At 35.1% G+C, this 18283-nt stretch overlaps 1 protein-coding gene across 4 annotated transcripts in view; it reads left to right on the top strand.

Moving 5' to 3' along the window:
* FUT8 (fucosyltransferase 8) overlaps positions 1-18283 on the top strand; it is a 114774-nt gene that overhangs the window by 54771 nt on the left and 41720 nt on the right. For all 4 annotated transcript variants that reach the window (XM_027704624.1, XM_027704639.1, XM_027704632.1 and 1 more), the window contains 3 exons: positions 1547-1972; positions 12727-12842; positions 13005-13170. In XM_027704624.1, the coding sequence (XP_027560425.1) occupies positions 1770-1972; positions 12727-12842; positions 13005-13170 (485 nt within the window). In that variant the 5' untranslated portion in view covers positions 1547-1769. The remainder of the gene's footprint in view (positions 1-1546; positions 1973-12726; positions 12843-13004; positions 13171-18283) is intronic.

The following is an 18283-nucleotide window of genomic DNA, read 5'->3' as shown; positions in this document are numbered from 1 at the left end:
AGCCACAATCCTCTGTGGCTTGGGAATGGCTTATTCTGTTACATCCAATGTGGGTTCTATTTACTTATGCAATGATCCGTGAAGATTATTGGAAAAACCACTGTTTTCCTGAAGGCAGTCCCATGCTTTTGCCAAGCTAAAACAAAAGCTATATACAGCTTTCTTAGACATCTTTAGAAAATGATGTGCCCTTAAAGTGGGCTTCTGACATTACTTTCAAAGAAAACTGATCTGCTTATAACTCCCCTTGTCACAGATACATTAGGTGGAAAAACCTGAGAGGTACTGCAAATATTTTCCATTTCATTATTAACTTTCAATTTTCAAATAATTGGTCTTGTGTACCATCTTGTAAGTCATAAGTGAATTTTTTTGCCTCTTTCAAACATATACAAACAACCCCCCTTCTAAAGGATAACTAGAGAAATTTTTGAGCATTTTCAATACTACGTGCATGCTCCAGGCATATCTCTATAAGTGGGTCAGTTTGGAAGTTACTGCAGTTTGGGAAGACTTTTCTCTAAACTTGAAATGAATTGGAACAGGATAACTAAATGAAATTAAAAAGAAGCTAAGGTTAAAGCTTAAACAGAAAAGAGTAATTTGAGAGAAGGTAGGTATGGATAGCATCTCAAAGGAAATACTGTGGATTTACAGATCTGAGACTTCAAAATATGGGTTATTTTGGAAATTGAATATGAATGACATATATATATATATGCCTTTTAAAAAAGGTAGGAATTTTACATTGCTGAGAAAGGAAGTGAGGGGAGAAGTACTTAAGAAGATTTTAGATGTGCTGTCAGTTAAAATCTGTTCTAGATAGAATGAGGAGATTCTTACACTCGTTAAATGATGTTTTGCCAAGTAGAAAACGAGTTGAGGTGATTTTTCATTTTTTAAAATGCTGCAGTGTTTTTATATGAGAGATGATATTACCTTTTGATAATTTTTTTGCATTTTTATAGTTTAATAATAACTTATCAAAATGGGTTTGATAGTTTTAAAACAGTAGAGAAGTGTTTCTAAAACCTGGGTTTCTAAAGCCATGCCTGGTTTTCAAATACTTGCAAATAGCAGAATATGTTGTTACAATGGCTATAACTCCTTTGTTACAAAGTGGAAGTCATGGTAAAAATGGAGAAGAAAGTAAATAAAAGTGAAAAAAGTGAATATGTATTTGTAATTAAATAAAAACTATTTGTTGATAGTAAAGGCAACTGTTGAATTTACCACAGAATGATTTTTGAACTATTTTAATGTATAAAATGACACATAAATTAGTAAATATTTCTCTTATAAAAAGCAGCATTTCTTCTGGCCATGTCAAACCCGGGATTAATTGCATATTCTTTGTCATTCATTCGTGAACTCAGCTTTCTATGGAAAGTTAAAAGCTTATTTCTTTGTCTCTGTGACAGAAAGTAGTAACATTGTCTATTATCATTCCTGAATGTTAATGACAGTACATTTAGCTTAATTGCAATCCAATATATTTTTACATATCAGAATTATAATTTCAGATTTTTTTATTTTTTTCCCACAGAATATAAATGAAGAATGATGCAATATTAATGATTTCTGTGTACAGCCTTATGAGAATCTTCTTTAAGGAGTTGCAGTAAGATAAACACTGAAAATAATTTTTCTCCGGTACAATGTGGTGAAGCAGAGGAAGTGAAATTGTCCACCTTTGTACAAGCTAAGGACTTAAAATGTTTGTTATTTTGTGAGCAGAAGCAGTTCTGGAGTGAATTGAACTTCTGAAAATGCGGCCATGGACTGGTTCCTGGCGTTGGATTATGCTTATCCTCTTTGCTTGGGGAACTTTACTTTTTTATATTGGTGGACACCTGGTACGAGACAGTGAGCACCCAGATCACTCTAGTCGTGAGTTATCCAAGATCCTCGCTAAACTTGAACGGTTAAAGCAGCAAAATGAAGACTTAAGGCGGATGGCAGAATCTCTCAGGTAGGATCTAAAAGTAATTAAAACTCTTCAGAAAATGGTTAAAAATGAAATATCAGAAATTAAATTGTAAGGGTTGTATGTGGGATTTTTTGTAAAATCATTTTTAACATTTAAAAGTATAGATGAGTGTTTTAATCTGTGCTATAGTAGCTGAAAATATATCGCAAAGCCTTTAAACAAATAATGTACATTTAGTTCTGGTCTAGTGTAGTTATTATTTAACAGTCATTATTTAATGGTGTGCAAGTGTTACTGTCACAATAACAGGTTCTATAGGTGATTCACCCCTCAATGCCAAGTTCAAACAAATGCAATTATTATGATATTTCTACAACTTAGAACAACTAGTTCTTTACACTCTGCATGCAGTATCTGGAAGAGCTAATTTTAAAAATGCTGAAAACATTTGTACAGCTTGAAGATAAATGGTGACTTGCTGAAGATGAGCTGCAATAGATTGCTGTATTATATGAATTTTTTTATCTAAGTTTTCTTCCTTGCCTTACTGCTAAACTTGTAGAAATACTTGTAAAGTAGTAGGATCATCTCGCTTTTTATGATTATTTATTAGATTGTAGATGGGTACATTTACAATTTACAGTGTTTTCTTTCACCTTTTCAGACAGACAGCTTTTAACATAGACTTATGATATCTCCTTTCTTAAGAACTTGAAAGGGAAAGCTGCTTAGGCAGATTGGACCTAAGTATGTGGACATCACCATGTGCAACGTAAAAATCCTGGTGGATCATGGGGACAAGAGCAGGTAGAGAAGGTAGGAAGGTAGAGAAGAGTAAAGCTCAGTACAAAATTTTTCAGAATGGGAGGGTAATATTTATTTTTAAAATCTATAAATGAGCTGAATTCACTTACTGTCTCTTTTACAACTGTGTACTCACAAGCACCAGGAGATGTGTGTAGCACTGGTGTGGCCAGGATCACCTGCGTAGTACATGGAGAGCAAGGGGCACTGAAAGTTGAGTCTTCATCATGTCCCTTGGTTGCTCCTTGCTTGGCAGGGAGAGACTGATTTTGGACTTGCCTTTTAACGCTCTCTAGCAGCAGATGACATTTTGGATCTTCTGCCTTGATATTTTGCTTCATATTTCACAGGGAAAATTACAGAATTGCACAAATATGTTTTCTTTACTAGGGTGTTGTAGGGTTCTAATCCCGTTTTTGTTACCTTAAGTCAGTTTGTTTCAACTGTTCGTTTAATGAAATCACACATATGGACTTCAGCAGTGAATTGAATACCTTTCCTCTTAACCCTGTCCTGATGTTTCTTCTGGTGCATTCTCTTTTTCATGAATAGCCAGGGCTATTTGATCTGGTAGGCTGGATAGGCTTCCCTGCCTTGCTGAAGTGTTTTCTCATTGCACTCTGTTCCTGGTTTCTGGAGTGCGCTGTAGATGTGGCTGTGTGCTGATGAGGCTTCTTAGCGTAGGAAAATGTCTTAGTTTTGAACATGTCATCATCACTGAAAAAATACCTCAGCATTCATGTGGTGCTCCACAGAGGTGGAGAAATGCTGCTGACCCAAGTGCTCTCTACAGTAAGAACAGATAATCTTCACCTGGAGTATTGTGACCATAAATGGCTGAGTGGGCTGTAGTTTTCTATGATCAATTTATTAATAAATGATAACAACAGCATTGGCAAAACCTGTAATATATTTTTTGACAAAATGGTGTAATGTAGAGTATGCTGATATGATGAAACTTAAGCAAGATCCTGTATTTGAATAAATGCAGTATCTTTAGTTTTCTTAACTATTAGACAGTAATAGTGAACCTTAGGGTTTCTTGCCTCAGAGGGGGTAATATTTGGCTTTGAATGTAAAGATTACTACCCTCCAGGCTTTCAGCCCCCCATGTTTGTCTGACTTGAATAAATGATAATGTGTTGTATTGCACAGTCATTGAAATATAACCCGTTCAAATTACACAGTGACTAGAAGAGAGTACATGATTTTACGGATGAGCACAGGGTGCTCTTTTCCTCTCAAGAAGAACGCAGTAGAGACAGGAGATGCTAAGTAGAGGCTAAACTATACTTTAGGCAGTGATGGTTTTTCTAGATACCTTTCTGTAGTTCCCTAACTTTATCTATATTCAAATAAATGTTACGTTTTTGGTGGGCAAGTTTTATATAATAGGTTATCCTGTTGATAATGATTTCTAAAAATAGAAACATTAGTTTATTTCTAATCTAACCATGTTAGAATAGAACATTTCAACATTCCTTCTCTATGCTTCAGTTAGTTGCTTCAAGTTTCTAGAATTAGATTAGGTGATCCAAAACTGTGTTAACAGGACTTTGTTCAGCTTCTTTTTGTGAATATGTTGTTTAAAAATATTTGAGACCTTTGCTCAAAGTGATTGTATGTAACCCCAGATGAATCTGAAATTCTTGCATGAGAAATCCTAAATGACTTTGAATACCAGTTTGAACAGCCACACATTTCCAGCTTCAGTAGATAGGGCTCTCCAGGAATAGCCAGTTTAAGACTGGAAGATTATCAGGCATATTTTTATACTGGAAGTAATCAGAGATTGATGAAGTAGTAGACTTTGAGGGAAGTGATCTATGACAATATAGAGCCAAATTTATTATTTTTATTGTGCCAAATTCATGATATTGTTTTCATAGAAATGTCACAAATAGGTTTGAGAAATATTCTGGTCAACCTCCATTATGAAAGTATTGAATCATAAATGTGATACAGAATTTCATTGTCTCATTTCTTCATTTGCCAGATAGAACAAGTTGTGTTGAAAATAGCTATTAGCTTTAAAATTGTCTGACTTACCGTTTTATAGCAGTATGTCTGTTTAAAATGGGGCATTAACCAACAGTCCATGGATTCAGTATCTGTGTCCTGGAAAAGGTCACTGCTCCTATGAGCATACCTTATAGAAACAAAACACCTATTAACTTCAGAAATTGAATTAGACAGAAAAGATTACTTTTGCTCTGGTTTACATCTTAAAGTGAAGACAAATTTGGTTTAGGCTTTACTGATCAGAAACAGAAAGGCTGGAACTATTACTTGAATATGATTTAATTGCCAGAATTTTTGGTTTTGTACTGAAAACTCTATTTACTGATATTGGCTGTGAACTCTGAGTAGTTAAAGAGAGTCTCTACACCAGGGTAGCTCATAAAGGTAAACCCTCTTGCAAAGTTGGATTTTGTTATACTGAGGTAAAATCTTGGTTTTGCTGCCCTGCTCCACAAAGATTTTACATTTAGAGAACAAAACAGCGCACCCTTTGTGGTTAAAATATACAATATATTATGGTATCCAACATGCTGATGCATGAAATTAAGCGTATTTCAATTAAGAATCTAACTTAATGTTATTTGTGGAGGAGTTTATACAAGATGAGAGTGCCTACCTGTAAAATTGTAACAATAAACAAACATCTGAATAACTACACTAGTTTTGACACTATTAGATAAAACTTTTGAATGATAAAAAGCTCCAAGTTAACAGATTTTATCTTAGTGGGAAAAGAAGTTTTGTGAATGGTAGAAAATTATTATAATATCTAGCTGTGCCAATAATAATAGCTAGTTAGGATAGGGAGGAAGGGATAGAAGGCAGGTATGGTTACAAGAATTAGTAGTTTAATGAAAGTATAAGTTGTTTTTTCATTTCCATTTTGAAGTTAGAGGAAATTGCTATTTCATCTTTAATTACATTGGAATGTTATTTATATGGTAAAGTGCATGTAAATACAATACCTTTCAATTGCTTGGAATTTCCCATTATTTTGGGTTCCTGTGACTTCTCTGACATCCTTCTGATAAAAGTGTCAGTCCTCTGGGATGGTTGAAAACAGGAGCTGGGCTGTGCTTGTTTTCATTCAGCCATCTATGAATGCCAACATACAACAACAAGAAGTGATCTATCCACCTCGAGATTTGAATCCTCTTTTACTGCCAATTTATGTAGCAGCTCCCCAAAGACAACAACAGCAAAAAAAGAAAACCAAAAATGTGCCTTATGAAACACACCTTATGTGCATGCAAACCTAACATTCAAAAGTTTAGAAATTTCATATATGCAAGAAAATTTTAAAAAATATTACTTAGTCCTTTTTTACTCTATGATACTACTTAAATCATGTCTGATTTTTTAATTTTTCCCCTGGTTTCTTCTTTGAACACAGGATGCATGAGGAGTAGAATTTTAGGACAGGGAGAGGTATTTTTTTGGGTTATTTTGGTTTGTATTTCCCTCCCACCCCAAGCATTTTTATGCTTGATTTCACAAAATACGTCATGTTCTTTTGATTTTATGATTTTTTAAAAATTATTTCTAGTTTATTACCAGTATTGGTTAAAAATAGTTCATATTTTTGTACAGATTTTTGGGGAGCATATTTTGAGATACTTATTTTCTAATATGTACCTTTGCAATAGCGCAAGTTGGAACAATCAATCACATCTTTTTGAAAAGTGCCTGAAATATAAAAAAAAATCCTTTAGGAACTGAGTACACTTTTGTGGTGCACTCCTGATTACTCGTAATGACTTCAGGCACCACTTAGTTTTTATGGTGTATTTAAAAAGCCTTACATGAGAAGATACTGTAGTTTTTCTTTTGCTGATATGATGCTTTGTAAAACCTTTACCTTTGGGCTGTAAAGAGGCACAGATGTATATTAGTGATGCAGAAGATAAATGGAATTAAAAGTGTTTTGTATTGTCTGAGTTTTTTAAATTATGTGCATGAATATTGTGGTATAATGAGATTTGGAGGTTACCATAGTCCTTGTATGATCATAAACAATATTGTGTGAGCAAAGCTGGGTTGATTTTAGAAGCAGTCTAGATTTCATTAGTACAAATAGTAATAAAACTGAGGCTTTTAGAGATTGTTGTTTTATTATTCTATGTCCAGTAGAACTGAATGAGCCCCTTCAAGAATGCTTAATACAGACATAGTAGATCTCGCAGCAAAAAGGGAAATCTTTAGTACAATTTTTGTAGTTATTTAAGAGAAACTCCATAAGAGAGTAAGAATCAAATCGAAGTATTACATTAAGTTTTTTCAAGCTGTAACACAGCTTGTAATGTAGTTTTACCTAAAATTTTTATTTACTATTAGGATTATGTTATGAAAGCTGAAGACTGCCTCTGTTGCACATTGGTGATATAAGGCTTTTAGAAGGAGGAGGGCTTAAAATGTCAGCTTTTGTAATGTCCTGTTTTCTTAGATGGAAACTGTGAAACTGTGTGTGCCTTCATCCCTGTCCTAAGCTTCATCCCTGTCCTGGGCTTCCTTTGTATATTACTGGATGGTAGTCAAATTTTTATATTTTATGGTACATTTGTGGAAGATAAGCCTGGCAGTATAGGAACCAGTAATTTCAAAGTTCTCTTCAGGGAAATAGTGAATCTTGTTAAATGTATTCATATTGTGTACATATTACCAATACATCTCATTCAGACTATATTTGCTTCCTAGAGCCTATTAAATATTGCCTGCAACAGAACCTGCAATTCTTTTAATAAATCTGATAACCTGTTTCTTAATCTGAATAGGACTATGTGTTATAAAGCAGAACAGGAGTGGAAAAGGGCAAAATGTAATCAAACAAATAAAACCAAACAGAGTTATCTCTAGACATTGTTCTCATAGTTCTGAGTGTAACTTGAGAGATCAGAGTTTAATTTTGAAGGAGCACTATAGTTGCTTTAAAGTAGCAAGTGCTGGGACTGGTATAGGGTCCAAACTCCAGATCAATTGATCTTTACCAATTCTATTAAAATATATAATTCAGGGCAGTTATTTGGCCTGGTAAGCCTGTGGAAAACACTGAAAGGGTTTTGGATAGATGAATAGCTTTAGGTTGATAAAAACTTAAATATTCTTTTAAAATGCGGTTTCTTATTACATGTATTTAAAGTATCTCAGGTTTGAAGCTGAGGCTATTGCAATGGATGAAGATAGCTGAACTATATGGTGTACACCTCTGCTCTTTTTACTGTTTTTTGTACGATTCTGAATTAAGGGAAGGGACACATCTTCAATGGATATAAATCAGCACTAATTAGGACTGTGCTCATTTAATTTGATAATGGATGCTGCTTGCTTTTTATTTGCAGATAACATTGAGTGTTTTCTTTAAGTTATAGTTACTGAGGAGGTTTTATCTTAGGAGGGTGAAGTGACAACCTGTATTCTTTTTGCTTGTGTCAGTGGTCATTAATAATTGAACGTAATTTTCATCTTGGGAAAGAAAAAAAAGTGAAAGAAGAAAAGGCAATTATAACATGGCTTTACTTAGTTATAAACCTTCTAGCTTCATACAGAGATCTTGGGTATAAACAAAAGGAGAAAATAGTTGAGTGTGAACTTGTGAAATCTTACATTTTTCCTTTTACTGATAAATTAGGGTAAATATCTTGGAAACAGAAAAAGGTTAAAATGGTTTTTATAATTTGTGTTTTGTTTTAAATTATTTTTACAATTCTTTTACACAGTATGGCAGTTCTTCTAGCTAAATTGAATGTCACTATGATTAATTTTTAAGAGGTTCTTTTTGCCTTCAGAGATCCAGACTAGAGATCGCAACTTTGTCATTGTCCCTCTATGTTACCTGAAGGTGAAGAGAAAGTGACCTCAGTGATATGGATGATGTACACAGAATTATTTTTCATGTCTTAAAATGTAGCTGGATTACTAAAGAAGGGACAAAGCAGAAACAGGGTTCTCTACAATATAATTTTTTTAATGTTTAAAGTTATACAGTAATATCTTCATTTGATGAATTGATTATGGAAAAGATAATTTGTATTTACTATAAAATGGTAGGAAACAACGTGCATTGTCACACCTTGTAAGTATTGAGAATTCAAATAAACCCACTACTTGGTGTATTAACTTGATTGCCCATTTAAGTGAATTATAATTGTGTTTATTTTCTGTTTATAACTGAATTTACAGTGTTGTCATAGCAATAAGTGAAGGCTATTCTGTGCTAGATGCTTACTGACATGTTTTTTATTGCTGATTAGGATCATCATAGTTTAGATGAACTTACTTTAAACTGACTTCTTATATTCTAAGGAGCAAATCAGTCGTCAGAAATTATTCCAGTAAGAATTGTTTTGGTAAGAATTCCTGTTTTTCAACAGGAATTTTTATTAATAAGTACACATAATTGCTAGGATATTGTGCTCTAAAAGTTATCGGCATTGATGATGCCAGGAGAATAGATAAGGATTTTAATTCAAATGCTTTTCCTTCAAATGTTGTCTTATCTCCAACTCAGTTGAAGTACTTGTAGAGGGCAATAACAGGCAAGCTGTGCTGGTTGCAGAGAAGAATCTTTTCCTTAATTTTGAGACTGGATGAAAGTGAGGAAGACAGTAATTCTGAGTCTGATGAGGTAACAGATGTAGAGACAAAACTGCAAAAAGCATAAGATATCTTAGTTTTATCCTAAAACGATGTAATTATTGAAAGTCCAAACAACTAGCTTGAAGAATGTCCCCCTCATCCTAGCTCCTTTTATCTAACAGCCTAAGTATAATAAACATTTTTATTGAAGTATGCCAAAGCAAGTTGATTGTTAAATGGAATGTACTTTTCTAAGATCTTAATTATATCAAATGAGCAGAATTATTGTGCTTCTTTCATATCATCTGCAACCATCCTTCTGTAGGATTCTCTTATTACTACTTTAACAGACTTTCCTTATGTTAAGAGGATATGTGTGCTGTCTTAAGAATTCTTATGGTAATGATTTTGTATCCTCTTACCCTATTGTTCTTCACAGATTCTACCTTTAGGGTATGTGACTTGTACAAGATAAGCCATTTTTTTCTGGTAATTTTGTAGTTATTTGTTCTCTCACAATACAAATTGTGGAACCAAGTCAGCAGATACATTTTAATCTGGTGTTTTTAAACTATTGTAAGAGCTTAAATGTCTTTCAATATACTTTTTAAAAGTTTGTATACCGTAAATTTGTTGTAGAAAGAAATTCACAAATGGATTGTTGATACAGTATATTTAGGCAGTGCCCATGTTTAAGATTAGAATATTTTACTCAGTTTTTACATGCTTGTTCTCTCAGTGCATAAAAAAGCAGACATATGAGCAGTTAATGATAATTGCATTTTATTTATCATGGTGCCTTTTAGTGGGTTGATCCTGGCTGGATGCCAGGTATTCACTAAAGCCACTTTCTCACTCCCCTCTGCAACTGGACAGAGGAGAGAAAATATAATGAGGGATTCATGGGTAGATAAGGGCTGTGAGAGATCACTCACTGATCACCATCATGGGCAAAACAGACTCAGAGTCGGAATATTAATTAGATTTATTACTAACAGAATCAGAGCAGGAGAGTGAGAAGTAAAATAAATCTTAAAAACACCTTCCCTCCACCCCTCCCTCCTTCCAAGCTCTATTTCCTCCCGCCCAGCAGTGCAGGGGGACAGGGAATGGGAGTTGTGGTCAGTTGTTGTTTCTGCTGCTTCTCAGGGAGAGGAGTCCTTTCCCTGCTCCCCTGGGGTCCCTCCCATGTGAGACAGTCCTTCACGAACCTCTCTGGTGTGAGTCCATCCCACAGGCAACAGTTCTTCACAAACTGCTGCAATGTGGGTCACTTTTCCACAGGGTGCAGTCCTTCAGGCATAGGCTGCTCCAACATGAGTCCCCCAGAGGGCCACAAGTCCTACCAGGAAAACCTGCTCCAGTGTGGGCTTCTTTCTCCATGGCTCAGCAGGTCCCTGCCAGGACCTTGCTCCATCTGGGGCCTCCCATGGCATCACAGCCTCCTTTGGGCACCCACCTGCACCAGTGTGGGTCTCCTCCGTGGGCTGGAGGTGGATCTCTGCATCCCCGTGGCCCTCCATGGGCTGCAGGGGCACAGCTGCTCCACCATGGTCTGCACCACGGGCTGTGGGGGAACCTCAGCTTTGGTCCTGGAGCACCTCCTCCTTCTCCACTTATCTTGGTGTCTGCATTGTTGTTCATATGTTCTCATTCTGCTCTTCTCTGGCTGGAATTTTCATCTACCCAATAACTTTTTTCTCCTTCTTTTTTCTCTTGTTGTCACAGAGGCATTACTATCTTTCCTGGTTGGCTTGGCCTTGGCCAGTATTGGGTCCATCCTGGAGCCGACTGGCATTGACTCTACCGGACATGGGGGAAGCTTCTGGCATCTTCTCACAGAAACCACCCCTGTAGCCCCCCCACTACCAAAACCTGGCCACAGAAACACAATATGTAGCTTTAAAACACAAATCTGCTTTCACCAGGAAGCTTTAACAGCTTTAATAAAATTTTTACTAAATTTCTGTCAAGCTACGTAGCTTCCTCTTCCACCTCTCTCACCCCCTTCTGATAAAAGAGCTTAAATGCTATGCTTTATGTGATACAACTTTCTGATGCCCACATCAGTTCTTTATTCCCTTCAGCTGTTCCAGTGGAAAGGAACTTTTCATCAGTTCCTGAAATCTTATTGATGTTTAGTTATCTAGATCTGGGAGACCTTAATGACATCTCAACTGGATATTTAAAATGCTGTCATTTCTTTTTTACAGTGAAGATGTTCCCTCAAACCACTGTTTTCTCTGTGCTAAAGGGATCTTTTGCCTGTCAAGGGGTCTTCCTGTATCGTGCCTTGAAACTGTGTGTTTGTGGGTAGAGAGAATATCTGTTTCTTTTTATGCTCATATTCCCTTACGAATGAAGAATCGTCTTCATGTTCTGCAAGAATTCTGTATTCTTTGCAGTTCTCAAGACTTTTCATTGCACATCTGCTTCCTCTAATCCTTTTCAGGGTCAGCTCTTACAAAAGCTAATAAAAGGTGGAATAATTTTTAACCAGAAGTGTCATTTCTCTTGAAATGGAAAGGATTTTTACTTTCCCTACATTAAATTTGTGAGGCAAATAGAAGTTTGCATCTGATTAATAAACTTTAATAATTTCAGTTTATTAATATAAGGATTCAAGTTTGGAAGATGAACAAACCTTAGTAATACCCTCAGGGCTGATTTATGGCTCATAGGTTTCAGGATATGTATTTCCATACTTTTCCTATGCTCACATACCAGAGATTTCATAACTGGATGTTACAATTGCTGTTGTTTGGTGTTGTTTTTGGTGACCAACAATTTAAAATACTAGAGTTGTCATAAAAAAAATCATCATGATGGTAAATTTAAGAAGGTTGGATCTTGTTCTGAGTACAGAAAATACATTGAAATAATCTTGTGCAAATATGTAGGAAGACTTAAAAGTGCAGTTGAAGTGCTGGAGCTCTGGTCCTCTAAGAATATATGGCCAGCATTCAAGAGCAGAAAGTACTTTATGTGTGAATATAAAAAGTAGTCAGAACTTGAGTCTTGTGAAGGTACATCTGTCGATTAGGCTTTGTTTGCATGCCAGTCAGTTCAACAAATGGTTGTTAAGCTGCCACAAATACTATTTTCACAAGCAGAACCTAGAATTGTTTTTGTCAGTGAGTGGAAATCTTGTAAACAACATAGTTTAGCATCAGGTTGAATCTGTATGCTGCAGCTGTGTTATGCACTGTTTTTCTTCTATGGGATCGAGGTTTTAAAAGCTTTAATATGTTTAATTTCTTCTTGGTTTTAAGAAAATATGACCAAGGTTTATCAGTAAATCAGTATGGCATAAAAATGAGAGGAGAGTTGAATTGTTAATGCAAATAATTTATCAAATAATTATAAGTGATATGACTTTTTTATTTTCTATATCCTAGGATACCAGATGGTCCCATTGATCAGGGACCAGCTGCGGGAAAGGTACATGCTTTAGAGGAGCAACTTCTAAAGGCCAAAGAACAGATAGAAAACTATAAGAAGCGGACAGGAGATGGTGTGTAGATAAGTTTTCTTTTACTTCTGAAACAAGTTTTGGTGTTTTGGTATTTCATATCACAAAGGTATTGGCTTCTTAACAAGTAAACCCTTAACCCTAATTCAGCTACAATTACTGATGCTTTTATGCCTTTTTGATTTTTATTTTTATTTTAAATAGAAGGCCTTGGAAAAGACCATGAAATACTGAGGAGGAGGATTGAAAATGGGGCTAAGGAACTTTGGTTTTTCCTCCAGAGTGAACTGAAGAAATTGAAAAATCTAGAAGGAAGTGAACTGCAAACACGCATTGATGAATTTCTGTCTGATTTGGGTCATCAGGAAAGGTACTTCTGTTAGTTGATTTTGACCTTTAATTAAACTGTTGTTATGTTGTTCAAAGGTGCATTGGAACCTATATTTTTAGTTGTTGTCAATCTTTTGGCCTCCGCATTGTTGGAGTACCTTTTGTATTATATTAAAATATTCTGTACGGGTTTTGTTCATGCTGAATAAAATTAATCCAGAAACTGTTAAAAATTCAATGAAATCTGTCTTTAAGCATATTATGTTTATAACTCTGTTCCCAACAGGATTGCTGTGACAGTTTGTGTCTTATCAGTAAATAGTTATAAGAAAATAGTTGAATTAACTAGATATATCACCTTAAACAAGTATCAATTTCCAAAATAAAGCTGCAATCTGCATGTGTAAACATCAGTAATAAAGCATGAGCCTTTGAAAATAATACTGTATTAAAGGGAAAAAATGATAAGAATTTTCAATTCTTTAGAAATAATTTAAATGCTATTTAAAACATAGTTTAAAGATAATATGAATTTATTTCTATTTATGATTATTAATGGGGGCAAACAATATAGTCCATTAAGTTTTGTAATTTAATATTCCACAGTCCCAAAATCCAGTTTGTCACAGTTTGATTAAGTTGAAAGTGAGAAGGGACTATTCAATTGTTGAGAGTTATTATTTATATAAAAGATGTGATTAAATTTCATCCAATTATTTCTCAGTCAAGTGCAGTTATGTACGTTTGACGGAAATAAAAGTAGTGCTTGGCTGAAGCAGAATTTTCCTAAAGACTTGAGATCTTCAGTTGAACCCTGAACTGACAGAGAATCTGCCGCTTCTGTGGACAGTTTTTTTCAACAGTTATCTCCCCTCAGAAATATTTGTTCTTCATAGAAGTTGTTTCTGTTTGTGTTTCTTGGACTACAGGTCATTGATTCTTATGAAGCTTTTAAACTATCTCTGCCAAAAACTAGAGCAAGTAGTCTAATGCCAGACTTTCTGATGTTCATCATGGTAATAAAATCACTTGCGTACACATTTTTGCTCTGTTTATAAAGCCAGGATGAGGCAGTCATCACAGTGAAACCTCGAATAATGTGTGTTTGATGCCAGAAGGTTTTTATGTCCCTGCCTCCCAGGATGAGTCCTTTTCCTTATTCCTTTCCTTTCTACACCAATGACTATTAATTCAAATAAGCCCAATTTACAAGTATCTGCATTTCTGACAGCCTTATGTTCACATCTCTCTGTACTTAGGGATGAGGTGAAACCCATTCTAGAAATGCATAGCTCCCTTGCATTGAATTTTAAAAGTTATGAGATGTATCCCAGTGTGGAAGTCTGAAACCACTGTGGTACTGGAAGAAGTCTGTATATGATACAAGCAATCGCATCTGCTCTTTTTTTTTTAATTTGTATTCAACACAAAAATTGTCAAATTTTCTTTTGACTGTCACAGTGGTTATCAAAAGCAGAATATCCTGGAGTCTGTTGAGTCTTAGTAGTAGATCTATGTAGACCTTACTGTATGGTGAGGTCCTCAAAGAAAACTAAAGTTATTTAAGCTAAAGCCAAACAACCAGAAACTAGGTTTCATTAAACTAAAATGTAGACCATCTATTTACAATATGGAAATTCAAAGGAATTGGATACAAGAAAACAGATACAAAAGTGTTCCTACAATATTCAGCCTGTGTTCTTGGTGTACTTACAGTAATGCCTTCAAGCAATAATACTACCTTGTCTCCTTGATTGCCTCTAGTCCCAAGGAATTTTTTTCTTTCACCTTTAAGGTCAAGCTGTTTGCTTCTTTTCCTTTAATCTTTCAGTCTTGCCCTGTGAGTTGCAGAAAACTCCCAGTTCCTTGTGGGCACATCCTTTGGCATGTGATGCACTGCTGTTTCTGGAATGTTCTTTGCCCCTACAGTGCACAGGAGCTCCCCAGGGAAGGAGCGGTCTCATCTTCCCTCCACACAGTCCATCTGGTCTCTCTCCTGAAAGGAACATAGCATAAGTTTGGAATGAGCAAATCAGATGCTCTCATTCACTCCGAGAATAACAGGTTTTTAATGTTTGGGGTTTTTTGTTATTACTGGGGGTTTTTTGTTCTTTTGGTTAATTTTTTTAAGTATATGTGCACTTGAATTTTTTTAAAGGCATTAAACAAGTTGCCAAATGCCCCTTTGTTGACAGTGCTGTCTTAAAAAGTGCTGTCTTACTTGAATGGAACACTGCAAGTGAAGCTGGTATTACTTATTTATATATTTATATATTTATACATGAATATACATAAATAGATATCTTAGAAATTTTAATACATATTTTAATATTTGGATTAGAAAGATTAGTGTTATATATAAGTCCTTAAAGCAGTCTGTCATGCTGTCCTTATGTGGGAAAGCAAATAAAAGAGGTGGGTAGTGATCAAATGATGAGATAGTTTTGTAAGGAAAGAGATAAGTAAGGTAGTGCTTCTTATTGGATGCCTTAAACACTGTTTGTTGGCTATGTCCTAGGGGCTGTGTAGATTTTTCCCTCAGAGAGTGCCAATCTTGCATATGTTTTTGTGAAGTATTTCACTACCGATTCTGTTTGAAAAACAGCGTTGCCCAACACAGAGAATTGCATTGGGAATTACATAATTGTGTTCTTGTCGTTGCTATAGGGAAGAGAGCTGTTGAGAGTAACTTCATCTTACCATTGGAAAGACTACTTGATACAGAGTTAATAAAAAAGAGCAAATTAATGCTCTAGTTGTCATGGTTGTTTCCTTTGTTGACAAGGTGGCTGTTACTGAGTTAGTTTCATTCCTTCTCCTCCTGGGGAACAGCTGTCAGCAGGGTATCTGGCCAACATTTGATGCATAACGTTTGGACAAATTTTCACATTATTTCCACTGAATCACAGATTTTTCTTTTAGTTTTTATTTGTTGGTGTAAAATTCCTAGGAGATTTAAGTGTAATTTTGCCTTATGACTGGAATAATTGTCTAGTCTGATTATTAAAAATGCCCGCTCTCCCTCCCTTTATTTTGGCAATCAAATGCATATGAAATATATAGACAGATTTTTTCCTTCATTATACTTGGCAGGAGAAAAATGCTTTTAAGAGCAGCTCCAAGATTTATTTTGTGATATGAAACAACAATAACAGTGAATTGATATTGTTGGTTAGTAGCATGAAAGACCAAGTGTGATACTAAATATCTGCAATGCCACTGTCTGAAGTTTTCTGCATTTTACCACCTGCAGTAGCCTCTAATAATGCTTTGCAGGCTAATCTTTTGTCTGCACTTGCCTATCCTGGGCTCATGAATCACTGGTCCATCTACTTTTAACTCTCTACGTGACCCCTGACCCTGGTCTTTGCTATTTGTGTCTTTTCTAAATCTGCATTAATAAGCCTTCATGGTGGTCACTCTCAAAAAACCCTAGCACATGTAAACTTAAAAATACACATTTCTCAGCAGTAACAATCAAAGAAAGAAGGTCTCTGTGACTGTCCTAAAATAGAACTACCTTATAATCATTTCTGTGTGACAACACCTATTAATTTTTCAGTTCCTGGTTTACTTCAGAGTTTTATAATTTTTTTAAAGACTGTGGGTACTATCTGAAAACTCTTTCATGAATTCATAAAAATTTCCTGCAAATTATTTGATACTTTTTATGGTTTGTAGTGAGCAAAGCTACCTTTACCTGAAGTGTCAAGCCACTGAGGCTGTGTAACGGCTCTCTCATCATTTATCTTACCTGAGCAGTGATGGAAAATAATTATATTTCATCTGTAAGGCTGATTATTAAAACTTACCTACTGCCTTTCCTTTGCTATGGACACCATGGCCAATAATATAAAATTTGGACAACACTTTTTTTCTGTAGAAATAGTAAAAATTACTTAAGATCTGAGAGAGAATGTTTTTTAATTGGTAAGCTTTATATTTTCAGTTATTTTATGTCAATATTTAATAGAAGTATATTTCTATAAAGTAAAAGGAGGCTATACTTGTTACTTACATCAGAAGTAAACAAAAGACTCTTTTTAAGATTTGTGGAAGAGCATTTGAAAATTGTTTAAAATATGGCTGTGTGCTTACACAGCTGCTTTTAATGATAGAAGATTTTTTTTTTTAGTGTTTAGACCTTAACTTTATATTTTGTCTTTAAACATCCAACATGGTTGCATCCCATTCGGGAAGAAAAATATATTTAAACTCCCAAGAAAGTACATGGATTTCCCTTTCTAATATGTCTACTAGCCTAAATGCTTTCTCTAAGTTGGAAAACACTGTCTTAAGAGCAGCAGACTCTTTATCTGTTATTTGTGTATAATCTATTATATGAGGTTTACTCCATCATTAATTCTGTTCTAATTTTCCCTAAACTGTGTTTGCACATTACTTTGAGTATTATGTGGTTTAATACTAGTTACCTGATGATACTTTAAATTGTTTATTTGTTTGCAAAGCTGCAAATTACCATGTTTCAAGCTCAATTACCATGCAAAAGAAAATCCAGTTTATATTGTTTGAGATTAGAATGTAGATAAAGTTCTTCCAATTGATTGACAGAAGGTGAAGATTACTGCTGCTGAACAATTTGGGTATAATATGTAATACAACAACATTAGATGCTATATAGGTCAGTGTCACTGCTACCCTGTGTAGAAGCGTGGGTGTAAAGGCCAGAATGAGTGTATGAGAGAGAAAAGCTACAGATCCATGAATACGGTTATTAGCAGGAGAAGTCTGTGTGATAACTCTGCTGATAAAGATAGGCCTGTTCCAATTTGATTTATCTCAGTGTTTACTGCTCATATACTGTGTCACTGGAAATAGTTACCTTAATAGGGATACACAGTCTGCTCCTCTCTCACTTGCTAAGCTTGTTTGCCTTAGCTAACTTACCTCCATGCTTCCAGTACTAACAGGTGCTGCCAACAACGGGACCTTCACACATTGTTATGAAATATACTTCTCTTATCCTCATACTCCTTTTTTGTTACTTCCCAAATTTCTCTGCCTTTGTTCTGTTGCATCTCTTCCTCACAAGTGATTAAACTTGTGGTTTATCAAGAATTTCAGGCAGTAAATTGCAACATCTAAAGTTCAGATGAAAATATTAAGAAATGTGGTGCAAAGTTAAAACTTTA

The sequence above is a fragment of the Neopelma chrysocephalum genome, unplaced genomic scaffold (assembly GCF_003984885.1).
Source record: "Neopelma chrysocephalum unplaced genomic scaffold, ASM398488v2 Primary Assembly neopelma1_24, whole genome shotgun sequence".
Classification (NCBI taxonomy): domain Eukaryota; kingdom Metazoa; phylum Chordata; class Aves; order Passeriformes; family Pipridae; genus Neopelma; species Neopelma chrysocephalum.
This window is presented reverse-complemented; position numbering and strand designations above follow the sequence as displayed.